Source organism: Hypomesus transpacificus, chromosome 9 (assembly GCF_021917145.1).
Source record: "Hypomesus transpacificus isolate Combined female chromosome 9, fHypTra1, whole genome shotgun sequence".
Lineage (NCBI taxonomy): Eukaryota > Metazoa > Chordata > Actinopteri > Osmeriformes > Osmeridae > Hypomesus > Hypomesus transpacificus.
The window spans coordinates 19,246,083-19,273,278 of record NC_061068.1 but is presented as its reverse complement, the minus strand read 5'-3'; the positions used below and the strand labels follow the sequence as shown (position 1 = coordinate 19,273,278).

At 45.0% G+C, this 27,196-nt stretch overlaps 1 protein-coding gene across 9 annotated transcripts in view; it reads left to right on the top strand.

Moving 5' to 3' along the window:
- The first annotated feature begins 2,879 nt into the window (after window positions 1-2,879).
- LOC124471859 (histone deacetylase 7-like) overlaps window positions 2,880-27,196 on the top strand; it is a 50,038-nt gene continuing 25,721 nt past the window's right edge. For 2 of the 9 annotated variants that reach the window (XM_047026487.1, XM_047026492.1), the window contains exons 1-2: window positions 19,632-20,039; window positions 20,380-20,442. Coding sequence is in view for 2 of the 9 variants with exons in the window: in XM_047026484.1 (XP_046882440.1) it covers window positions 2,895-3,051; window positions 20,380-20,442 (220 nt within the window). In the remaining 7 variants the exon portion in view is untranslated. Of the gene's footprint in view, window positions 3,052-12,739; window positions 13,041-19,631; window positions 20,208-20,235; window positions 20,255-20,379; window positions 20,443-21,570; window positions 21,744-27,196 lie in introns of those variants that run through there. The other 7 variants (XM_047026486.1, XM_047026490.1, XM_047026491.1 and 4 more) reach the window with 6 other exon arrangements.

Genomic DNA, 27,196 nt, shown 5'->3' with positions numbered 1-27,196 from the left:
ATGATTAACCGACACGGGGGGAGAACCTCAAACGGCCATCATGCACTGGCCTTTCCTCCACAATAGCCCCCTTTATCTCTCGCTCCCTTCTCTCTTTCTCTGAGGACTCATCCTCAGGGTCGCACAAGGACAGTTTCTTGGAAGTGCGCCACAGGCCTTTGCACTGTGGGTCTTTTTGGGTGAGGCACCGGCGGATAAAGGCTCCCAGATAAAGAAGAGAAGGGAGAGGACGATGTGCAGAGAAGCGAGGGCGTGGTTGGGTTAAAATGAGTTTATTCCTGTCCACCTAGAAGGTATTAATACCGTACAGTGGGGTGTTACTGCCTCAGTATCAGAGACAGTCCGATGTGTTCAGTGCCATGATGGGGTTATGGGCTGGCTTGATAGAGGCCCCTGTGCGTGGGGAATTGGCAACTGTACATGTTACTGAGAAGGGCCGGGGCATAACAAGAACTGTTTTATTTTTGTGGCCCGTTTAGTGTTGGGTATGTCTGCTCAGTTGGCATGGTGCAGCCCAGATTGTATAACAGTAGTGGCTTTCCAGTAATAATAAGGATGTGTGTGTATAGTTTTTTTGTCAGTTTTTTTTGGTTTGTTTTTTGTTTTTTTTGTCCAAGCAGCAGATACTATTTATCATGCACACTGTAAGGCAACAAATTGAAAAATGATGATGCATTAAAATAAATTTAAAAAGACATGTAATGTTGGCCTCATGCTATGAATTACCTGTGTGTGAAGCTCATGTTGAATGACAGCCTGTGTGCATGTGTATTGCGTACGTGCGTGTTGGAGCAAGAATGAGAGAGGCCTTTTTTTTCTCCCCCTCATTTTACATTGATTCGCCTGTCCACTTATCTAGATTGGATTTTGGATGCCCTTTATGCAAGTCATCCAAATATCATTACTGCTAAGCCCACCATGTGGTGGACGGCAGAATGTGTGGAACGCACACAGATCCCATGCATGTTTCTTTAGTCTCTGGCCCCTCGATGGGGCAAAATAACAGTCTCTCCTCTCAGTCTTGAAGGTCAAGACAGACTTGAACCGTTTACAGAATATCAATAAAGTTGTGTTTTTGCAGTGGTTTTAGCAGAGTTCGCGGGGCTCTGTGGACAGAAGGGAATACAGGCAACATCATGCGGTTGTAGTTAGACTCGATATCAGCATTGGACTCATGGCTGTCGCAGAGAAGCACTGGGCCTCACTCTTGCTTCAGTTCCGCTCAAAGCATGGTGCCAATGTAGGGCTACACGAAAAAGTAATAACAGTTGTATTTAAGTTATAAGTACATGACCCTACATTTCATTGGAGATGATATGGCATTAGGTAAATTGGCTGAGCAAAAAGCTTACCACCAACATTTGTGTGGGGAGGGTGTGGAACTTTCACCTCCACTAATCGCATCTGAAGCACCATTAATTTTCTCGGTAGCTTGCCAGGTTTGTAGGACAGTCTGGAGTTTTTCTGCAATAGTACAGGGCAGCAACATACCTAAAACAGAACAAATATGGAGATACCAGCTAAACTCATAACTCCAACTTCAACTCCATGCTTGTATTTTGTACTTTAAACACTTATACTTTACACTATGCGTCTATCAGTTTTCTTTGTTTAATGTCCAATGTTGTTATGGTACTGTGCACCGCTGTAAACCAAATGAGTTCACTGTTTAGCCACGTAGAGCTTTTCATTTCTATCACTGTTTATTGATTCAGCTACAGCTATTAAACATTCATTCCATGTTATTGGTGTACAAACTAACTTGTACTGGAACTAAAACTAAACCTAGTGGCTTTTAGAGACTGGAAAATACCATCTGTAACTTGTGTTACAGGAGAAACGTACGTCACATCAAACTGAACCATCCTCTTAGTGAACCTTTTATTTTTTTGTATTTTTTACTGCTGGGTTGCATTCAAAATTATTTCTTGCCTCAAGGAGTCTTAGTAAATGTACTTGTGCTTTGACCACAGAAACAAGAAAATGACTGTGGTCTTCTTGGACCTTGGTGCCTCAGAGGGTCTGCTTCTTAAACCACTTTTACCATCAACCCCTACTTCGGGCCCTGCACTCGGGTTTTCAAATAAACTGTCTGAATACACAACAACAAAATGAGGTTTTCCTGGGGGAAAATGGCACGAGGAAAAAAAGGTTTGGACTAGAGCAGTATTGGAGTGTCTAGTGGGGTTCGGGTTAGGAGAGACTGTGTAGGCTAGTTCTCGAAAGTGGAAACGATAGCATATCACTTCGTTGTCATCTGAGCTCATGGGAAGTTGTAAAGACTCCACAACTTTGTGGCGACTAACAGAAGAGGATGAAGGTGCAGCTGATTGACTGCACTGACAATCTCTCACTTCACACCTCATCTATGTAATTTTACCACCACCAAAAAGATGCACTAGATTTGATCATGAACACTTTTTCAAATATTGTATTATTCATACAGTAGGAATAAGGCATCAAGATACAGGGGGAGTGATAGGGGGGATGAAATGAGAACCAATACTGTAAGGTTATTACTTTGAACAGTATTGTGTCACTTAAATGTCACATTCTGTAGCTGTGTGCGTCTGTGGTTTCCTGAACTCTCGACGAAACACCGAGTGAAAATAGTTCACGTGCGTGAGCGTGTGCCACGGACGGTTGTGAGAATAGGGGTTTTCTCCCACCAGGTAGTTGACTAGCGAGAAACACAAACAGGTCAACCTTGCTGAGGGGAGAGGGAGAGTTTGTGTGTGTGTCCCAAATACAGTATGTGTGTTTATCTTGGGGGGGTGGCTGACTGGGAAGTGTGTGTCGGTGTCCGTGTGGGAGTGTTGAGCTACAGACGGGGCCACAGGATTGGGTAGCCGTCGAGGTGTTTTCTGTGTAAAACCGCAGGGCTCTTTTCACAGATGGGGGAAAGTGGAGGGACACCTGTTCTTGCTCCTCTACCGGCCGCTGTGGTCACACCACCCAAGATGCATCACAGACACACGCATAGAGGTTCAAAGGAAAAGGCAAACGATGAGACAAGGAAGCTCCATTTCAAACGACGGGTGCACCAAACCTGTGAGCTTTTACTTGTTTTTTGGCTTCTGGTGGAGATTGCTCAAGCTATATTGAGAGATATTCAAATGGTTTGTTGACCTGGCAACAATAGAAAAAAAGGGAGATGATAGAGAGAGAAGTGAGATAGGGAGAAGCAGATAAGTTTGAATAGGGGAATCACTTTAGGATTGTCTGCCTGAGTGCAGAATATGAGTAAATCATTTCAATTACCCAAGCAAGATTTTCATGCAAGTCTATGCTTGTCAATCAAGTTGATGGTTGAAAAAGTTACTGTGCTTCTAAACCTTATAAATGTAATCCAAAAAGGATCCCCAAACATTGGGTATGTCTGCACACATCACATAACCTCATTGGACCAAATCATGTTTTTTTTAGGAGGTCTGATTATTCATTATATCATTTCTACACTTTGACAAAACTCCAGATATGTGAGCAGTCGATCGTGTTCCATCCAACCCAGAGATGGTTTAGCAGACCACAGGCGTGAGAGGGTGTTAGAAAAATACCAGCATTGCTTGTTTCTTCTCTCTCCCCGTGTATTTTCATGTGAAATGATGAAAATAGAGAAAGAGCTTGAGAGATGGAGCGTGACCTCAGCACGTCTTCCCTTGTGTGCCGGCGTAATGACATGAACCAAAGTAGGAGTGTGACCGGCCATGGTCTAACTGTCACTTTTCTCCCTGTATTATCCCTCTGTTCCCCTCCCGGCCAACCCATCCTTGTATGGATCCCTCTCTACCCTCCCCACCTATTCAACCCTATCTATCCTTCTCTCCACCTCCCGACCTTCCCAACCCTGTACTGTAAATATCACTCTGTACCCCTCCCCAACCTCTATCCCTGAGGATAAGTCAGGGGAGAAGGAAGTAGGTGCAGGATGAGATGATTGAATTCTGGAAAATTCGGTGCACCTACTTTGTATTGCTTGGTATGCTATCCTTCTTTGGATGTGTATGTGTGTGTGTTTGTGTGCATGTATGCTCTTACTGAGAAACCTTGTTTGATGCTCAACACATAGAGATACACAGAAAGACCTGTGGTGACAAGTGTGAGAACATGGCGCTTCAAAGTCTTTATGTGAGACCGCCAGAGATGGCAAGAGCCAGTCAACACAGCTGGTGATTGTGCATGTGTGCGTGTGCACGCATGTTGTGGTGGGCTGATTTCCGGCAGTCTGCAGGTGTGTCGGCATTCTCACCTCTCTCTCTCTCTCTGTCTCTCTCTCTCTCTCTCTCTCTCTCTCTCTCTCTCTCTCTCTCTCTCTCACACACACACACACACACACACACTGATGAAGTGATAAAGCCCCATCTACCTCTCCAGGCAGCCACCGTTTTTCTACAGAGAGGGGATTTCACATGAAGACGGGCCTTTCAAGCAGCTTTATCTGCAAGGTGACATCAGTCTGCCTCGTTGAGCTAACGAAGGAGGCTCCAGACTGCGCGTGCTTAGTTACTACGAACATGTGCAGCCCCCAAAACACGCTGCACCTTTTTCTGTGTGGCGGTGTCTGGTTGTGTGTGTGTGTGTGTGTATCTAGATAGAGACTAAACCACACACAGATGTTCACTGGTGCTCTCGGCTCTACTCTGTCAGAGATGAAGATAAACGCACACCAAAAGTTAAGACAATGTGAAAGACCTTGAAGATATGTCTACATGTGTATTTCTCAATATTGTTTCAGTGTCATGGATTCTTACCATCGGGGTCCATTTTCTCATGAAAGCTTGTGTTACAGAGACCAAAGCAGGTTCCTTAATTGCATTTCTTTAACTTGATTACCATGATTCTACTTTGTGTATCTGTATACATTTATTGAGATAAATGTTCCTCTATATCAGCAGTTTGGAGCACACACACACACGCTGCATTGCCAACGTATGCTCTGAGTTGTACCTGGATTTTTCCAGTGAATGCAACAACACAATCACCTGACTGATCGCCTCTAAACAGCCAGTGTCCCACTTCGTGACGTGGCGGTGTTTCCAGCCCCCCCATACACACGTTGATCTGTGGTCTAGCAACATGATGAGCTGGTCTATCCCCCTCCGCTTCTACTGGATTCTATTCTTTTCAGGATCTGTCAGGCTCTATTGAGAGAAGTTTTCTATTCTCTAGCCATGTATGATTTTTTTCTAGCCTTCACCTTTTAGCGCAGATACCCAGGCTGTTTTGGCGTAAAGGCGTCACAAATTGGAGGTAATGTCCAGATATTTTGGCTTCCGCTGGTTTGATGTCGGGAATCACGGCACATCAGTTCCACGATAACCGACCCCGACAAACTCTGAGCTCTCCGTTCGGCAGAGGAAGTTCTAAAAATTGATTCCAAATTTGACCCACTTGCTTTCTCTCACAGTTGTTTTTCTTTGCCACATCAATTTGAACTTTTTTCATTTATGTTTCTATTTTATAACACCCCGAGTCAGTGTCCTTCCCTTCTTTGTGTTTCTTTGCCTTCCTCTCCATCTCTCCATACTCACTGAAAAAGTTCAAATTCTAACCCCACCTCCCTCACACTGTCCACATCCCTATTTCTCTCTCTCTCTCTCTGTCTCCCCCTCTCCTTCACCCTCCCACTTTACAGCTGTTCATTTGCTTCTTGTTGCACATTCTTTCATTCTTTAGGGCTCTGGTTGTCAAGCACCCATTACTCTCTTTCCTGCTGTGTGCGTGTGCTCGTATGTGCGTGTGATATGGGCAATGTAACAATTTGAAGGGGATACAGACACTGAAAGACAGACCACAGCTGCACTGAGTTGATTCTCATAACACAAACACACACACACACACACATAGCACACACACAGACAAACACACTCACTGTGTTTCCCCCAGCTGTTTGTCTCTGGCAAATTACTGCACCAATCTCCGTGCCTTTGGACCCCTACCCCCTCTCTCAGGTCCCATAAGCACTTTCCTGCTCAATCTATTTTTAGCCCTGTCCGAACCAGATTGGGAGTAAGGCAGAGAGAGGGAGCGAGACGGAATGAGTGAAAACAGTACTGATAGAGTGAGAGAGGGGAAAAAAAAGAGAAGGAAAAAGCAGAGAAAAGAGATGGAGAGGGGAAGACTAGTGTGGGGCCTCATTAGGGCCTTTCACCGATAACCGCTGCAACCACTGACTTCATATTTTCACTTCCTCCCACCCTGCAATCGTCCCTCTTTTTGGCCACAGGCTCAGGTAATAACCTAAGGAATTCTAAACAAAGGAAAAGGGCAACACAAGGAAACACATCGAAGGCAGGCAGTCAAATAACGTAATTAGCATCTGTTTTGTCTGGCTGGCGCAACCCTGACCTTTTCCGGAAACTCCCGCTTCCTGTCCCGTCGTTGCAAGAGAGGTCGGCTTGTCGGGACGGCTGATGGACGGCCAAAAAAACACAACAGCAAAAATTCCTGGAAGTGTGTTTGTTTGGGAAGCAAGGAATATTTGCTCCACAGGGAGGTTGTTGTAGCCAACAGCATCCACTGTTCTTGTCTGTGTCCGTTCCTTGAGAATACTGATAGTAATGTACAGTGTGCAGTAAAAGTGCATGTGGTTTTGAACTCAATGGTACAAAAACAAGCATCTGAAAAAGTATCGTGTATGTGGGGGGAGGTCAAAGCTATTCTATTCAAGCTTAAAGCCCTTTTCATGGTTTTCCTGTAGAAACGATTGTCTTATCATTTAAAAGTCAAAAAGGTTAAGCGAGAAATTCTGTGATTTTTTAGGTGCTGTCCTCCCCAGGTATTATTGTTCAGTGGGTTTGCTCTTTGCTTTGACTGGATATGATTTGGGCTATACTGCATCCAGCCAATTATTTTGGTTTGTTCTGCAAAATTACATTTTGAGAATTTTCCTCCACTATGAATCCATATCAAGTCATTCGCCAGATAAAGAGATCCACCCTTTCTCCTCCTCCACCTCCCACAGGTCTTTAAACTGCCTACGCGTGCCTCATATTTCCAGATGATGCGGATCCCATTGTATTCCTCAAGGACTCCTAACCTGCTTCCTATTTGCGCTGACGTCTTTTTCACCCGATTTTGTTCCTTGTATTCCAAAAAGGGAACAGGTTAGCCATTTGTTACAAATTACCTGCAGGCCTCGGGGTGTCAAATTGCCACGAATGCTTCACATTGAGCTGGTGGTTTGCTTTTTGTTTATTTTCATTTATTTATTTATTTAGGCATCAATGAACCATCATTTAAACCCAAGTTTAAACCGTTGATCAACTAAAGAATGTGCCCTAAAGGAACAGAAATTACGTGACAGCTGCAGCAACTCAAAATAACTTAGGCAAGGAATTTTCATTTTCATTTTTTTTTCATCCCCTCCTTGAGTCACCACCTTACCGCGGTGGAGGGGTTTGCGTGTCCTAGTGATCCTGGAAGCTATGTTGTCGGGGGCTTCATGCCCCTGGTAGGGTCACCCAAGGCAAACAGGTTCCAGGTGAAAGACCAGACAAAGAGTGGCTCAAAAAACCAACCATGAAGAAATACAACAATGGTTCTCAGTTGCCCCTGCCCGGAAGCGGGTCACCGGGGCCCCCCCCTGGAGCCAGGCCCGGGGGTGGGGCTCGATGGCGAGCGCCTGGTGGCCGGGCCTTTTCCCATGGGGCCCGGTCGGGCACAGCCCGAAGAGACAACGTGGGACCCTCTTCCAGTGGGCTCACCATCCGCAGGAGGGGTCATGGGGGTCGGGTGCAGTGTGAGACGGGCGGCGGCCGAAGGCGGGGGCCTTGGCGGTCCGATCCTCGGCTGCAAAAGTTAGCTTTAGGGACGTGGAACGTCACCTCGCTGGCGGGAAAGGAGCCTGAGCTGGTGCGCGAGGTAGAGAGTTTCCGGCTAGATATAGTCGGCCTCGCCTCGACGCACAGCGTGGGCTCCGGAACCAGTCTCCTTGAGAGGGGCTGGACTCTCTTCCACTCTGGAGTTGCCCTTGGTGAGAGGCGTCGAGCTGGGGTGGGAATACTGGTTTCCCCTCGGTTCGGCGCCTGTACATTGGGGTTCACCCCGGTGGACGAGAGGGTAGCCTCCCTCCGCCTTCGGGTGGGGGGACGGGTCCTCACTGTCGTTTGTGCTTATGCACCAAACGGCAGCTCAGAGTACCCACCCTTTTTGGAGTCTCTGGGGGGGGTGCTGGAAAGCGCTCCTCCTGGGGATTCCCTCGTCCTCCTGGGGGACTTCAATGCTCATGTGGGCAATGACAGTGAGACCTGGAGGGGCGTGATTGGGAGGAACGGCCCCCCCGATCTGAACCCGAGTGGTGTTTTGTTGTTGGACTTCTGTGCTAGACACGGTTTGTCCATAACGAACACCATGTTCAAGCATAAGGGTGTCCATATGTGCACCTGGCACCAGGACACCCGAGGTCTCAGTTCGATGATCGACTTTGTAGTCGTGTCATCGGACTTGGGGCCGCATGTCTTGGACACTCGGGTGAGGAGAGGGGCGGAGCTGTCAACTGATCACCACCTGGTGGTGAGTTGGCTTCGATGGTGGGGGAGGACGCCGGTCAGGCCTGGCAGGCCCAAACGTAATGTGAGGGTCTGCTGGGAACGTCTGGCGGAACCCTCTGTCAGAAGGAGCTTCAACTCCCACCTCCGGGAGAGCTTCGATCATGTCTCGGGGGGGGCCGGGGACATTGAGTCCGAATGGGCCATGTTCCGGGCCTCCATTGTTGAAGCGGCTGACCGGAGCTGCGGCCGCAGGGCGGTCGGTGCATGTCGCGGCGGTAACCCTCGGACCCGGTGGTGGACTCCGGAGGTGAGGGATGCCGTCAAGCTGAAGAAGGAGGCCTATCGGACTTTATTGGCTGGTAGGACTCCAGAGGCAGCTGATGTGTACCGGCAGGCCAGGCGGAACGCGGCTTTGGCGGTCGCGGAGGCAAAAACCCGGGCATGGGAGGAGTTCGGCGAGGCCATGGAGAATGACTTCCGAACGGCTTCAAAAAGGTTCTGGACCACCATCCGGCGGCTCAGGAGGGGGAAGCAGTGCTCTGTCAACACTGTATACGGTGGGGATGGTGCGCTGCTGACCTCGACGGGGGACGTCCTGGATCGGTGGAAGGAATACTTCGAAGACCTCCTTAATTCCACCAACACGCTTTCCGACGTGGAGGCAGAGTCTGGGGACATCGGGGGGGGCCCTTCTATCTCTGGGGCTGAGGTCGCCGAGGTGGTTGAAAAGCTCCGCGGTGGCAGGGCCCCTGGGGTGGATGAGGTCCGCCCGGAGTTCCTTAAGGCTCTGGATGTTGTAGGGCTGTCTTGGTTGACACGACTCTGCAACATCGCGTGGACATCGGGGACAGTGCCTCTGGACTGGCAGACCGGGGTGGTGGTTCCCCTCTTTAAAAAGGGGGACCGGAGGGTGTGCTCCAACTTTAGGGGGATCACACTCCTCAGCCTCCCTGGGAAAGTCTATTCAGGGGTCCTGGAGAGGAGGGTCCGTCGGATTGTCGAACCTCGGATTCAGGAGGAGCAATGTGGTTTTCGTCCTGGCCGTGGAACAGTGGACCAGCTTTATACCCTCCGCGGAGTCCTGGAGGGTACATGGGAGTTCGCCCAACCAGTCTACACATGTTTTGTGGATTTGGAAAAGGCGTTCGACCGTGTCCCTCGGGGGCTCATGTGGGGGGTGCTCCGAGAGTACGGGGTACCGGATTTCCTGATCGGGGCTGTCCGGTCCCTGTACGACCGGTGCCAGAGTTTGGTCCGCATTGCCGGTAGTAAGTCGAACTTGTTTCCGGTGAGGGTTGGACTCCGCCAGGGCTGCCCTATGTCACCGATTCTGTTCATTACCTATATGGACAGAATTTCTAGGCGCAGCCAGGGTGTTGAGGGGGTCCGGTTTGGTGACCTCAGGATCGGGTCGCTGCTTTTTGCGGATGATGTGGTCCTGTTGGCTTCATCGGGCCGTGACCTTCAGCTCTCACTGGAGCGGTTCGCAACCGAATGTGAAGCGGCTGGGATGCGAATCAGCACCTCCAAATCTGAGGCCATGGTAATCGACCGGAAAAGGGTGGAGTGCCATCTCCGGGTCGGGGAGGAGATCCTGAACCAAGCGGAGGAGTTCAAGTATCTCGGGGTCTTGTTCACGAGTGAGGGAAGAATGGAGCGCGAGGTCGACAGGCGGATCGGTGCGGCGTCCGCAGTGATGCGGGCTCTGCATCGGTCCGTCGTGGTGAAGAAGGAGCTGAGTCGAAAGGCGAAGCTCTCTATTTACCAGTCGATCTACGTTCCTACCCTCACCTATGGTCACGAACTATGGGTAGTGACCGAAAGAACGAGATCGCGAATACAAGCGGCCGAAATGAGCTTTCTCCGTAGGGTGTCCGGGCTCTCCCTTAGAGATAGGGTGAGAAGCTCGGTCATCCGGGAGGGGCTCAGAGTAGAACCGCTGCTCCTCCGCGTCGAGAGGAGCCAGCTGAGGTGGCTCGGGCATCTGATTAGGATGCCTCCTGGACGCCTCCCTGGTGAGGTGTTCCGGGCACGTCCCACTGGGAAGAGGCCCCGGGGAAGACCCAGGACACGCTGGAGGGACTATGTCTCTCAGCTGGCCTGGGAACGCCTTGGGGTCCCCCAGGAAGAGCTGGCGGAAGTGGCCGGGGGGAGGGAAGTCTGGGCCTCCCTGCTTAGGTCGCTGCCCCCGCGACCCGATCCCCGGACAAGCGGCAGATGACGACGACGACGAGGAATTTTCATGGAAATTCAGATGTTTAAAGTAGTTTTATCTCCAAACTAAATATACAGTCTCTTTAACCACAAAAACCCTTTCATTTGGCTGATTTCTTGGTGAATTGTGGTGCTGTGGTGGTATAGCAGCTTTTTGAACATGCGTTTGCTGAGCAATGGTAAATGTTGGTGGCCAAATTTCTGCTCCTTAGTTTATGCCTTGTGTTTGTTTGAGGAGAATTTGAGAGCGGAGGAAGCCTACCCGAAAATCCCTTTCCTTAGGAGGACTAACGGTCACAACCTATAAGCATGGGTTGCCTTTGGTTGACGTGTTTTCCCAATGGATTGAGTTACAGTTGAACGAGGCTAGCTAATCCATGGTGGCTAGCATGGTAGCATAGACCACCAGACCACACAGCAACCACAGTCAAGTGGGTTGCTGACCTTTACCGCTTTCCTCTCATCCAAAAAAAATTAACCTCTGCAACTCCCTCCGTCTGACAAAGGAAGTTTCAGGTTATATAGTGCATGACAACAAACACAAGCTGGCTAAAGATGACAACGCAAATTGTAGCATTAGGAATGTGCTTGAGATTTATTAGACAAGCCATTACCTGGTGACAAAAATATCAAAGTGGCCTTAGAGTTTGCCTTGAAAACGAGCCTGTTTGAAGTGCTTCATACCTTATATGAAGGGTTTTTTGTGGTTTTTCCAAGAGAATTGGTGGATATTATGATTCCTTTTATCTTAAAACAATACATTCTATGGACTTTTTTCAGTCTTTTTAAAGATCTATTTTCAAAAACACTTCCAAAGCCTACTCTTTGAAACATCAGACATGTAGTACTAGCTACAGATAAAACGGAGATTCTGAGCGGCATCAGTAAAAGTTAGTTCTGTTCCTCCATCTGGCCGAATGGTAGTAGCTCTAAATCTCTACGCACTCCTCATCACCCACATCCATGCTATTTTCTCTCTCGTTAAATCTCATTTGCGCTGGAATCCAATTATCTTGGTGAAATATGTCGCCTTGTGTTAGCAATCCTGCTGAATGCTCTGCTTGTGTGTTTATACAGACAGTTGGCTCAGTCCCCAGGATCAGAGCATGCTCTGTGCTGTCCTTCACTTTGGTAGACACCTGGGAATAGTCTGACACTGCCATACCTATAAACCTTTGCAGTAGACTGTTCAAAATGTCTACAGCAACTTGTTCATTTAATATAATTATTCGTTAAGATAAAGTGGCACTTGTATTGGAAGTGCATCTCCTCATTTCATGAAATCCCAATCACCAATAGATACAATGGAGTGGAACAATTTGAACCCAGAGAGAACTAAGGTGGCAAACTTTGACTGCCAGCATGTCAAATGCCGTGCAAAAATTTTACGTATGTGGAAACAGGTACACCTCAGACATTTGTAATTGTTGTAATTACAACAGAAAATGATGTAGTAACATTCCCTCTTAGTGTTTGCAGGAATTTCCCACACGCTACATACAGGGGCTGAGAAGAGAGTAGATGATAGCTGTTTGATGGTGTCCTTTTTTCACATGCAGTTTTCACTTCCAAAGTCTACATTTAAAACTGTGAGAATACCCTGTTAATGCGTAAATATTGTCAGTGACTACATGTTATTAAGTTGCCCTTGCAGAGTCAATGTTTTCCTTATGGAGTGTTTTTAACACTTTTTTGTGCTTGTTATATTTTGGTACCGTGCGTCCTGATGTAACATTTCCTGCCATTGTCTATGTCTGCCTCTTTCTCTTACACGGTCTCTCTCACACAGTCTCTCTCACACAGTCTCTGTCACTCACTCTTACGTCCTCTCTCTCTCTCTCTCTCTCTCTCTCTCTCTCTCTCTCTCTCTCTCTCTCTCTCTCTCTCTCTCTCTCTCTCTCTCTGTCTGTCTCTCTGTCTCTCTCTCTCCACACACACACACACACACACACACACACTCATAAACACTCACCCACTTTTCACCCCCCTCATCCTCCCCTCATTGCTTCTGGCTAGGGGGCTGCACCGACAAAAGTTATGGGGGGACTGATAGGGGCAGGGCAAGTGTGTCACAGTTCAGAGAGAGCGAGAGAGAGAAAGGAAGAGAGAGGAAGACTAAAAAGTACGAGTGAGACGCTTGTGTCAAGCAGTTATTTTCTTTCCCTCCTTCAGCGCACACCCTCGCTCTCTTTGCTGCACCACTCCCCTGTCAAATGTGGATCTAGATTTCAGGCAGACTCTTTCCAACCCATTTTTCCTCCCTCATCTCTGAGATTAAATCTACTTGCTGTTGGACAAGAGAGGACATTTACTGGATGTCCAATTTCAATGTTGGTAAGGACCTTCACTTTTTCCAAAATTCCTTCCCCCCTCCCCAAATGTGAACTGTCTTTCACTTGACATGTGGACAAGTAGTAAGCAACAGCCATTCATTTTTGTGACTTCTTCATTAACTTTGGTTGAAGGTGACAGGGTAGGCTTTGTTTTTGCAAACGTTTGATGCTTAAGTTGGTGCTTGTTTGTTTGTGCTTTCTGTTTTGTGTTGTCTAACAGTGGCTGTTGGTCATCTGCTGTTGGCATGCCTTTGGAGAGCAACTGTGGGAAGCTTAGTTTTTTCCCCCTTAGTTTGTGCTACTACAGATGCACATCCTTGCAGTGTTGTTAGCTCAAATACCTCCCAAACATATCTAAAGAATTCAGGGGCAGGCAGGTCAAGATGTCTATGGTTGTGCTTTGTGGAAAAAGATAATTATCGTATCTCATTCTTTCCTTTTTTTTCGAATTGGCTCCGGAGGTGTCGTTTCTCGGGACGGGGGAACAGAGGGGAGAAAATTGGAAACAGACCCACCCAACCCAAGTTTTTAGTCCGTCCAGAAAAGAGCCTGTCCGTGGAGAGGGAGGGAACACAAAACAACAGTCCCAGACAAGAAAGACGAGAGAGAGAAAAAGATGGGGATGATAATAATACAAGAATAAAAAGGGAATCCCTAAATAGTCTTAATCTGTTTTGGTCATGGAATGTGTTCTCCTCAGAGAAGAGGATGAAGAGGAGAAAAGAGTAGTCTAATGCAAATAGAGGGTATTTAGCCACTGCCATAACATGGGGTGTGTCTTTCCATGTGTCATACGCCTCACCTACGTGTTTTTAGTGAATGAGCATATCAACAAAACTGATGTTATACTTCTCATCAAAAGTTGGTCAGTTTGGCAGTCTTAAATTTGACTTTGAACAGACATTTTTAGCATGATTCTTGTCTTTCCAGGGGTGTAACGATACACTCAGCTCACGATTCGATACGTATCACGATACTGGGTGTACATTAAAATACGTATCACGATATTTGAACAACATTTTAAATTAAACTGAAATTCACTTAAAAGATTTATTTCAAAAACATTAAACATTTTCAATATCTTTCTTTGTTGTACATACAATTTAGTTAACTCCGTTCCAGCAGTTTCTGTGAATGCATTGAATGCACGCATGACGCAGGTGCAGAGTAAATTGCGTGCTGGTAGCTCAACCAATAGCATCAAACAGACGTTGTATTGTAAAAATATTGCCATAACTCTACAGTACATATTGTAAAAATTTTGTTTTGCGATATATTGTTTCATAATATATTGTTACACCCTTATGTCTTTCACATCTTTTCACATGAACTGTTTTCCAATCATGTTGACATTTTCCGTTAAACACACGTCAAAAATAATCTTTGTAATTATTAGATTATTACTTTGTAAAATGCATCGCTAATCAGTCTGGTTCAGTGGCTACTGTGTATCCAGTCAGTGATTTCCTCTGGCAACTACACACTCAAAAGATACACCATCAATAAAATTGGTTTTCCCAAGATTCCTAAAATTGTGTGGTTGTCAAGACACCTAAAATAGATTTAAATCTTCAGTTCCTTCCCTTCCTTCCCTGTGAATACAGTGAGAGTGCCATACATAAATCTGACTTTATGTGATAAAACACATAAAGTCAGTGATTAAATGGAGGACTCTGCTTGCTTTCTCGCCCCAAAACACTAAACGGCCCTTCTATTTCTGGGCTCTTGGGTTGTTCCAAATATATAGAGCTTGTCTGTGTGGTTTCTACGACCTTAAATCTGTTTTTATGTCCCCTGTGACAATAATGATGACATTCACACAGACATGGACTATTTTGCTCCTGTCTAAAAGGTGACAAACCCAAAGTACAGTTGACTAAGTTGTTTTTGGTGTGGTCGGAAAGGGAAATTGAAAGATATTTTTGCAGAGGGAGTACTGGAAAGAGATCATCTCATTTAAATGTGCTTTTTTTTTTGTAGATCAACACTTGTATTATTGTTTTTGTTGATTTTATGTAAAGCACTTTGAGCTGCAATTCTTGTATGAAAAGTGCTATATAAATAAAGTCTTACTTACTTACTTACTCCATGTCCATGCATGGTTCACAATGCCCTTCCTGTTCATTCAGGATTAAGTTAATTCACGTTTCTGACTGAAAATGTATGTGCTGTGGTTTGATTTGTAACTCACGAGTCTAACTGCCAAAGCAGCTCCTGAATAGTGATTACACCACACAAAGAGCGCCCTCTTCAACTGCAGTATCACCACAGCCAAACAATCATGAAATAACAAGGGACAATGATTGCACTCAGATGACACCCGGTCTTCCGTTTTATGGACGTTAACGAATGGAACAGGTTTATTACATTTGTTCCCATTGAATTGAATTAAGACCAGATTTAATCAAATGAAGAGAAATGACTGTCTTTGTGAAATGGTAGACATTAGGCAACTGTCCTCTGCTTAAATATCTTCATAAGACTTATCTGCCTACAGACTGTGTTTCTGTCGTGGTGATGAATCATCAGGCTTGGAGTTTGTTTTGTCTTTGAGGGTCAAGAGGTCAAGAGGTTAAGGACCTGTAGTTGTCTGGAAGTGGGGGCAACCCTCTTTTATCTCTTTCTTTTCATTCTTTCTTTTTTTTCTCTCTTCTCATTCTCTCTGTTTGTCTGTCTCTGTCTTTCACACTGTCTCTGTCTCAGTAGTTGGTGCCTACAATTGGTCCACAAATATTTCCAATTTAAGAGAAAATGAATAGGCCTAAATAAATGTATGCACAGCTAACAGCATACTGAAATGAAATGGATAATAGATGGATGTGCTAAGTTTAAGTTTGGGATGATCTCTTGGGACTCACTGCCATTCAATAATAAACCCCTGGGGTGTTCCTGTGGTTAATTTGCTACTACCCCCTTGTGGAAGAGACAAGTTAATACATGCTTTACTTGTACATCAATAACCAAAATACATGCGTGTGATTGGGGGAGGAAGTGCTCACCCTACACTTTGTGACTAACATCTTTCGGTGGAAATTGTTAGTGATCGAAAGGCATTCAACATCTATTTATATCCATGAGAAATTCCCTCAATTTGTCATATTTCAAGCGCAGGCGTGTTTTCTAGAGTGTTCAGTTGCATGATCATGCATTATCAACAGTAGGCTACAGTTCATAGGCCTGCCACAAGTACCACCATTCGTGGTAATCTGTTATAAGGCCCAGGGCCAATCACACAAAGAAACAACCACATTAATCACAATTGCTACTGTTTGCCATTAGTGTCAGCGGTTCAAGTGAACAGTTTAATAGGTTTCCACAACATGCTGTCGCACTTACTGGAATGTCAGTCTTCCATGTAGGCTACTGGTTTGTATGCCTAGTGCTACTTCATTCAATTTTGATTCACTTGTGACTGCAGAAAGTGCTCCAGATGGCACACAGTCTTGTGACCCCCCCCCCCCCCCACCACCACCACCACCACCACCACGCTAACATAAAACGAAAAGCCTCAAGTGCGAGGGCGTCGTTAAGCTGCTTTTTCCAGTATCTCTATGTGCATTTCCAGTGAAAACGAGTGAGCGTAACGCTATCTCCCCTCTCTGTGGGTTAGCATGTAGCATCTCTACCGGGAATGGAAAGGTTGAGGCAGCCCGACGTCACTAGTGCCGCTAGAAGCTGAGCGTATTAAAGGGTTCAAAGACACCACAACGGCTGTCAGATATCACACACGGGATGGTCTCTGACAGAACCATTTTGCACATTGTGCATTAATGTGATATCATTTGCCATAGCAATAAATTTTTTTCTCATGACAGAATGTGTTTCGGGAGGGTTGATTGATGAATTTCATTGATTGGTCAAGATAATCTGGTGTCATGTTTAACACCCAGTCTTACTTTTTAAATGGCATTCTAATGATGTTGGGTAACACACAGGACATTCAGGGACAAGATTAATTGCAAGAGTGCCTGCAGCATCTGACACACACACAGAAATGTGTGTACTGATGGAGTCCACATATTGAGCTCACACACACTAAACATTTTAGTGTCGGCACAGTTCTGAAATTGACTCATTTGTAAGTGAACATATTTTCAGCATCATAGACGGCTTCTGAGGTCAGAGAGAGAGAGAGGGAACACGAGAGAGGAAAAACAAAGAATGAAAGTTAGACAGAAGTGGAAAGTGAGAAATTCAAATTGACAAAGATAATCAGTGAGACTGAGAATGTCAAAAATAAGATAAGATGGGAAACCGTATATAGACATCGTGAGAATAGGATGAAGGGTGAACAAAACATGAGAGAGAGAGAGACAGAGAGAGAGAGAGAGAGAGAGAGAGAGAGAGAGAGAGAGAGAGAGAGAGAGAGAGAGAGAGAGGGGAATAGAAGGCAGACAGGCTCTGGGTGTCTCTAGGATGACCCCCTATAGAGATTGAAAAACAGTTGAGTATTTGTCCATGGATACATACTTCCACTAGTCTCCACCCATACCAGGAAATCGGCCACAGAGATAGTGTCCCAGGTTCCAGGAATCCGAACAATGTACTTTCCCTCTGTGCCACGAGTCCATAGTGAGATCTGATCGTCCGCATTATCTGATCAATATTGGCTATCAAATACACTTAACGTAGACTGTTGCAGTACATACAGTACCCTGTTTAACTCACAATACATATGTATGATAGTGTCAGTCAGTATCAATGTATCAGACCACACTGTGCAGTTCAAAAGAAACGCATAAGACTTGTTAGTTGCATGTGTAAAATGAGTCTTCTTCAGAAAGGTTTCCTATAAAACCTTGGCTGTGAGTTTGAATGTGTGTGTGCTTGTTTACATGTGTAAGCCTGTGTTGTAGAGAGCGTACACACCCTCTTCAATGTCGACTTTCTCTACACCCTTGCTTCGACCTCTCATCATTTTTACATTCTTTTTCCTCTTCTCCCTCCCTCCTTCTCTACTCCTTTTGGCAATCTGCCCTGTGTAACTGCTGTTCCCTCCATCACTGTACTGCTTTTCTGCATTCCTCTCATTCCACTGTGCTTCCTGTGACAGGGAGCACCACACTGGCCACATAACTCTTACCTTGTTGTCTTCCCCTGGGTTCTGGGTTACATCTATAGAATGGTGCCCCCCATCCACTACACACACAAACACACACACACACCGTGCCCCCTGGCCCCACACTATCTGCGAGGGGTCGCCTTTGTGTGGGTGGGTATGTGTTCTGGTACTGTCCTGTTGTATCTTGTGTCTGGTACCCAAAGTGGTATCAACAAGGTCGAAGTTTAGCATTGGTTTTTGTTGAATGTTTGCTGATGGCTTGCAGGCTATCCAGAAGGCAGAAAGAATCTTTTTCTGACACACAGGCTTACCACACCACTCACCATCTCTCCCTATTTCTCCCCCCTTTCGCTCTCTCTCTCTCTCTCTCTCTCTCTCTCTCTCTCTCTCTCTCTTTCTCTCTCTCTCTCTCTCTCTCCCTCCCTCCCTCTCTCTCTCTCTCTCTCTCTCTCTTGCCAATTAGTTGGTCAGGATGTTGTCCTTAGTTAGTACCATGCAGGACAAATCAGTAGCATAATCATACTGAACTCTTACCATCAGGAAAAACCGAAACACAATTAGACAAAAATGAAAGAAGGTTAGCTGGCATGATATGTTGCATTGGCATTTCCAATGAAAAGCCTTTTTAATCTTGTCTCTCTTTTGTAGGGGAGGTTATTGACATCTCTGAAATCTCTAACACTAATTAGCACTTATTCACACTTATTCACACAAAAAAATCACCAAAAATCTAGTCTCTTGCAATTTTTTACTGCTGATTTTGTGATAAAGTTGCTTCATGTGGGTGACGCATCATTTATCATATATTTTTCTTATAGATTGTTTCAAATCACCTTGCGTCCACTTCTACTTGCCCCACCACTTGCCCAAAGTGCAATGACGTACTCCCACCTGCTACAAATGACAGTTTTCTGGCTAACTTGGCAGCTCCACTTGATGGAATCCCCCCAGAGGAACCCCCCACACCCGCCCCCACTTCAGTTTGACTGCTGCATGTGAATCTGGGTGAGGCTGGCACCGTACATTGTCTGCTGCCCTCATCGCACGTCCCCCTGCCCGCCCTCCTTATCTCACCCCAACACCTCGCCCCGAATGTAATCTAAACACCACCATACGTCATTATGCACTCTTATTACGCAATGTGTATGGGCTTGCAGAGTACAGCCCGTGTACAGTAGGGTGTGATGTATTGTGATGTTAATCTAATATATTTTCAGTGCTGCTGTTTTCCTGTCAGTTGAAATGCTGTATTTGGTGTCCTGTAGACTTAATTTTGAAAGTTCTCTTTTTGTGCTTGAGAACTGGAAGAGTCATAAACACAGAGACCACATCCTCTGACTTGATCATTATCTCTAGTGTGTGCGTGTGCGTACGCGTGCATGCTTGTTTTGTAAGACAAGTTTCAGTATCATTCATATTGAGGTTTCTGCATATAGCTCCAACGGACATAATTCAGACAGCCATAAACAGGGTGAAAACATGTACACGCACGCACGCAGGCACACACACAAACACAGAGAGAACATTATTATTGCTGGCCATAGTTTGGTTCAGCAGGTGGAGCTCTCAGACCAGTTGCTGATTTCTGAAGAGACATGAATGAGTTTGGTAGATCAGCAGTTACAACAATGAGTGAGGGGACGGGTGATGTCAACGCTTTTAGCCTCCAGTTACAGGCGCTTGATTTATCTAGTCACTTGATGATGCACATTGACTTGCGCTACTGACCAATTTGCACCGCCTGCATACGCTACTAAGTACTACAATTCGCCGTATTCTTTGACGAGAACGTTATACGGGCGACATTAGGCGAAATGAAATCGTTTACGCGCGGACTGTAGAGACATCTGTCTACAGAAGCGGAATTCATCGCTTGAAGACTCACCTGTTGCATTCAGTCCGCCTCAGCCTATAGCTCAAACTCTACGAGTCTTGCCTGTAAGGTAGAAAGGACATTTGGGGGGTATTTATAAATGTCTTAGTAACGCGGAAATGATTAATTGGTTGATTCAAATCGGACTCGATGTTCTTTGAAAGCCTTTGAACAGCCCAAGTTTGTACAACTCCATGTCAAACGCGTGCGCAATTGCTTGTTTATTTTGCAATGTAAGGGTAGGCTTCGTTTTTTTTATTGCATCGGAATTAACTCAGTAGTTAAGTAACGCGTCTTCATAAGAACTTCCATCCGAAAAGCATATCGTCTGTTTAACTGCAAGTTTTTTGTCACTATCAACATAGTTGAGTTGCCAAAACACCATTTATTCCGTTCTCTCCACAGATGTAAAGCCAAGGGCTGAAATCAAGTCAGACACACGAGAGGAACGTTTCTCGACACTGTCAGGTACGTGGTAATTTTGGTCGTTATTTGTGTGTGAACGACTTGTTGGCACCTATAGGTCCTTGGACAACTCCACATTTGGTTTGTATTATTCTTGCTGCTTTGAGTTTGCAAAGTACAAAATTGTGCAAAGTGGACTAAGCTGTTCTAATTACTTTGCGACAGCATTGGATACTTTAGTTGACTAAATGGGAGTCAGGTGGCTGAACGGTGAGGGAATCGGGGTAGTAATCTAAAGGTTGCGAGATCGATTCCCAGCCTGGCCCAATGACGTTGTGTCCTTTGGCAAGGCACTTCACCCTACTTGCTTCGGGGGGAATGTCCCTGTACTTACTGTAAGTCGCTCTGGATAAGAGCGTCTGCTAAATGACTAAATATAAATATAAATATAATATAAATATAAATATAAATATAAATATAAATATAAATATAAATGAATAAAAGTCATCAAGGGCGTAAGGGAAGCACACCAGCATCCAACCATCATGTCTCGGTTACTGAGGTTGGCAGTAGATATGCATTATTTTGTTCCTCTAAGGGGGGAAATCAGCAAGGATCAACAACAATTGCTAAAGGTTTTTTCCATACGCAGCACATCCCTCAGGAACAGTAAGGAGTTTGCAGTGTAATGGTTAGTCAACTCATTAGTCCATACTGTCCCAAATATTCTCCCAAACTTAACAAAGGCATAATAGGCCTAATTGCATAGCATAATATTAAATTACATAAATCATAGTGACAAAACAGGATGTGCACAATGTAGAATGACCTGTTTGGTAAGGAAATACTTTTTAATTATATAAACAGCCGATTCCTTAAATTGGGCAATTACGGCATTAACACAGACAGAAGGGCTGTAAGAGAGGGTGTTACATTTCTCAATGGCTCCGATGCTACGTACAGTATTAGGTCATTGAAATGTTTGACTTGAGTTACTGAACAACACACATTTCAGTCATGTAATCATGGCAAAGCAATAGTGTTTTTGCGTTTGAGAAGGAAAGTGTGTGTGCTTATGTGCAGCATGTAATAACACAAGTTGAACAGTTATCAGCTACAAGCCCAGCCTCCGACAAGCACACAAACCCAGGACACACACACACACTGTTTTTGTGTGTCCTCTCTCCATAGACAGGATGAGGTCATAGCCTTGGTACTGTTGTGAGGATTTGGTTACTCTAGTTTCACATGTGCCATGACGGAGGAAGGAATCCACACCACTCTTCGCCTATCCCCATTGTATAACATATTGGATCTTTCTATCCGTCCATCCGTCCATCCATTTATCTATCTCAGATAACCAGGTCAGTTCACTGTTTCTGTGTGCTGGTTGTGTACTTGCGTGTTTTTGTGTTTATGCTGTCCGTCCCTCCTGTTGATGCAACTATGCACATACATGGGTCTCCACGCTCCACTTTGCCACAATCCCACTCGCGTGAGGAAAGAAAAAGTTTCAGAGTTTGAACTAATTTCCCCCCTTGTCTGCTGTGTCCATCTCTACCTCATCTAAGGATCACTTTACCTGAAGCCTTCGTCACAAAGACCTTGTGACGGGCTGACTTCAGGTGTTGTGACAGCTTATGGCATCTGCTTTGTCATGTCTATGAAGGGACGTTGACCTGAGGTTTGTATGTAACCCTACCATTTTATCCGAGGTCGATGTCCTTGCTGGGGGCGATGTAGTTGGATTGAAATAACACATGAATTATTATGGGTGGGGGTCCTAAAGTGATTCATTCTGTATGGTGAGATAAAGTTTATGGGTGTGTCTAACACTCCCAAGACAACCCTTAAATTTGAGCCAAACTTCTTACGCTGTCCGAAATCCCGAAGCCAGGTTTACACGATGGGGGTAAATCTCAGAAGAGTTTCTTATCTTCTTCGTACTTACTGGAGTAAGAAGTCAGTGTGTCACTGAGTATCACTGTCACCATCACTTAACTTCTGGCTGGCCACATCAAGCAACAACTGCTATGCCAGCTCCCTCATCAAAAAGCGAGTCATTTAACAGCTCTTTTTTTATTTTTTTAAGAACGACTCTGACGACTTTATCTGGTCATATTGGCAGAAAAGTCATCTCCAGATAATACTATTGTGACATGGTGGAGCTGTTCATAAGTGAATCCCAAACAGTGGAGTCATGGGTGACTCATGACTTTGTACTTTTATCAACCTTTAGTTAGCAAAGGCAGACTGCATGTAGTTGAAACAGTATATTTCACCACAGGAGAATTTGAGAGGGAATGGTCTGGAATTGGGCAACGGCTGTTGACTGGTTTTACTCTACAGGGAATGAGTGGGAACTTGTACAGTAGTAAAAAAAAAAAATGGAAGGAGAGTTGACAGGACTATTGAAGACTTTGCTTATTAGTTGTAACCAATTGATTGATCCATCAAGAATTACCAATCATTTCTGATTCCTTTACTGTCATCTGCATAATATACAATTAGCATCATTCAGTGAAGAAAGGAGGAAGAATAAAGTCGTTTCTACCAGGGTCTCCCTACAGTATCTGTTCCAGACCACAAGTACTTACAAAAACATTGACTAGTCGAGGACCATTGTCGCACGGAGCACAAACTCTGGTTGAAGTGTGTGTGTGTTACAGGATTATTGGTAACAAACCTTTGAACAGAGAGAACGGACGGGCAGAAACCAGAAGATAACCTTTCAAAATCCCCAGGGTTTCCAGGAGGACTTGTGAAAAAAGCCGAGCTAACAATAGGGACAGTGTTTAGCGCCGAGCCGAGCGGTGGATCACGTTTCCTCTTCCTGATTTGAGATCAGCCCAGCTGACTGAGAGAGGCTCACTTCAAAATGTAGCTGTAGCGTTGTTGTGTGTGCAAGCGTTGTGTGTGTTTACACGCATAAGACGGAGACAAGCCTGCTTTTTTGTGTGTGTGTTTGTGTGTGGGGGGGGGGAGTGTTTAGAAGTACATGTGTATACGTGTGTGGGGAGAGTGTATAGAGGTGTGTGTATCTGCGTAAGAGAGAGATGCAGATATGCTGTGAGGTAGGGCTTCAAGGCCCTACTGGACATAACCTGAGGGTGTGCTCTAGTTTGAAGCACATTACATCCCAACTTTACTGAGTAAAGAAACTACTTCTATAGGCCCGTGTCAAAGCTACAGTACACAAAGTAAACATGTATTGAACGTACTTTTTGCCATGTCTGAAAGAAACATCTGGAAATGTCAGGATAATTTCACTAGATCCATAGTTTGTGTGTGTGTGTGTGTGTGCAGATAAAGTTAACAGATGGCAAAGTTAGACATGAGCATGTTTTGATGTCCATATCAATGAAAAAATATATTTTGACAGTGGCAGCCATTGATACAGTATCCTTCTCAGTTGCTTGTCCCTGTTGTGTATGGCTGCTTCCAGTTTCATATTATAATCTTTTTCTTGACGGCCCTTAAGGGCTCTGTCTCCCTGCCTGCTTGCCTGTCTACAGTATAACCCTATTTTTAAGCCACAGTTTTGCTTCATTTCTTCCCACACTAAAACCAGAAATGCCTCCTTGAACCCTTCTAGAGACTAAATAAAGCCGTTTAGACAATTATGGGTCTGTTTTGTCCGTGGAAAATACACAGTGTCACGCTTTAGGACGTGCTAGCTTGTGACTTGAGCTTAAACGCCTCTTGTCTTCGCTGAGCTGGCGACCTCCGACCTTTTCCTCTTGCCGCCCTAGGCGATGGTGTCATGAAAGGCCGCCACGTAAGAGGTCACTAGACGCCTCTGACCTTTGACCTTTTGCATTCATCAAAAACATCCTTTCACCGCTCGGAACGACTGAGAGAGAGAGGGACAGTGCGGTATTCTGACCGAGGTGAAGACACAGGCGGAGGAGGGACGGATACAGACTATTTTCTTTGCCGTTGTTTACGTTCTACGTCATCTATACATGTTTTCCCCTCAGTCAGTTTTGCAAAGAGGTTACCAGAGATTGTGTGTGTGTGTGTGTAAAAGACAACCTTTGACTGTTTCCCGTAACAGCCGCAGTGCAGCTAGTCGTCTGCCACCTCAACCATCTCCTTTCAGAACTGTCACTTTGTACCCCCCAGCTTCTGACTCTGACTAAAACCTTCAGTCGAGATATGTGGGTGTGGCAGTGTTTGTGTAAGGCTGAGGATATGCTAATTATTTAGCACTTCAACTGCTGATGTTTCATCTTATCGAAGGCTTTATTGACGATGGTCGGTTTTCTTACTCTAGACATATATTGAGAAGTCACAGACTTTTTTTTGTAGTCACTGACTTCAAAATAAGTCTGTATGCCGAGGGAACGTAATGTCAAAATGAAGGAGAGTGAGGGGAGAGAGGGACTCTTTCAGAAACTGTCTTCGTGGCACCCTGTTGATATTTTAGGATGAGGAAGTGTCACTTTGAGGTGGCAAAGTTAGTTGTTACTTCATCCATGTGGCTTCTCAGTGTGTGTGTATGTGTGTGTGTGTTATGTGAGTGTGTTCTTACTAACTAACAACCTTTCTGCTATCGTTGGCTTTTACATGGCACAGAGAAGCCTTGCCAACTGCAAAGTTCTTTCAAGTAAACACACCTCAGCATTACATGCATGTGGACAGGCACACGCTTGCTATACAGAGACACGAGTGGGAGCAATTGGGAATACTATTAATACATTGACAACTATACATACACACACGCCATACAGTCATAAAAACACAAATGTGTGCAGATGGACTGATGCTATTAATATGGCAGCATACAAACATATACACACACAGCCAAACATATGCGCACTTTCGGGAATACGCACAATAATACAAGTGTTAACCAACAGGTGACACTATAAATAAACAGAACCGCCTACACATAAGGAACCTCACACAAAGAGCCTATGTACCACAAATGCACACTATTAATACACACACGCGACGGCTGCTTGCACACACCACCACAGATTTGACTTATGCAAACAAAGACCTGCTGTGTGCACTCAACGAAACAAATGTGCACTATTAATATTTCTGTATGCGCGGGACACTCGTTGGGCACACACACACACACTCACAAGAAAGGGATGGATACTCCAACTGCTGGGAGGCAGCGGTACAGAATGTCCCCAACAGCTGTGGATTCCACTAGATGGAAGAAGGATGGGAGGGGGGTGAGGGGGGAAGGAGGGACAACAACAAGTGGAGGTGGCTGTTACAGTCTCCAAATGGGCCATAGACCTTGCCACAAAATGGCGGTCGTCCCAGTTCAGTGTGCACAGAACAGGTGAGGTGACAGGAAGCGGGAGTTGCCGGATTTTGAAACGGGGCCTCTCGATCCAAAATGTCTCCTTTCGTGTTGACCTGGAATGGATTGACACCAGGTGATTCAGAGGAAGATGGAGGCTGAAATGTCACCACTTCCCAGTAAACATGTTAACAACTTAAAAGGCTTGATGTGGAACTACATCGACAGTAGATATGTGCGTTTGATCAAAAATCTGTCTCTATCTCTCGTTCACGGTCTCTCTCCCTTACTGTACTGCATTTTTTTTCTTTTTAGATGCAGCTTTTCTCGGGAACACGTGTTGACCCAACAGTAAATCCAGTGTTTATTTGTACAAATAGCAACCAACACTTAACGTAATTTGCGACTTCCATTCCTTCGCCGCCGCCATTCAAATAACAAACAACGTTCACTTTTTAACCCTCAGTCTGGTTATAAATATCGCCAGGCCAGATGCAACACTGCTCTCAAGCAGGAGAACAAGTCTAGGAAACCATTTACCAAAATAGCAACATCTGTTTGCCTAAATGAACCAAGAGAGGATGTTATGGTGCGGACTAACTTTAGCTACAGGAACTTGCTGTTTAAAATGTGTGTGTGTGTGTGTGTAAGCACTTGTGTGTTTCTGTTGGGTTTCAGTTTGTTTGCAGCAGCTCTACTAAAGAAAGAGGATGATGGTTATGAAACGTATGTGAACACAAACCAGAAGTTTGTTGCCGACCTATTTTTAGCAACTGAAAGCAAGAATTGAGTGAGTGTGAGACAGAGAGACAGAAAATAACTATAAAAAGATACTCTATTTAATGGTCGATAAGAACAGACTTGTAAACTATGTAGGTTACTGCTGAAGTCATCTTTAAACAGTAGACAAAAGGATGAGACACAGCAATACATTACAATACTGGCATGTTAGCAATATGGGTAATCGCACAAGTGTAAGAAGGCATAGTATTGAGGAGGAGGAGTATAGGGGGTATGTGGATGTTGTTGTTGTGTCTCCAAAACAAGTTCAATGTTAAATCTGATCTAGATCCAATATCCACCACACAGTTTAACTTGAGTAAGACTTGGTATTGCTAAACGGTAACAAATTTGATCTTCATAGCAGTTCCTATACAAATAAATTGTTGTTACCAAAGGTATTGCTATGTAGTTACATGGTAGGTCATGAGACCATAATGTAAGTTTGTAAGTTTTGACCAAAACTGTGTTACTTTGCTTTGTTAGCTCTTGGAGTTTGTGTGTCATATAAGATTCAGACTTTCAGAAGGTTGTGGTTCGTCGTTCAGATCAGAAAGTTTGACTTACTTCCTGATCATTTCCGACTGTAGTTGTGGTACATTTTGTCCGGGGTGGGACTGTTTGGGGGGGAAAAACTTGTGTGTGTCTGTGCAACCTTGTTTGTGTGTGTGTGTTTGTGTGTGTGTGTGCACCTGCGTGTGCTCTCCCACAAGTTCTTTTCAAACAACAACCCTCTTCTGGTAAAGCATGTTCAGTTGTCATGATACTTTCCAT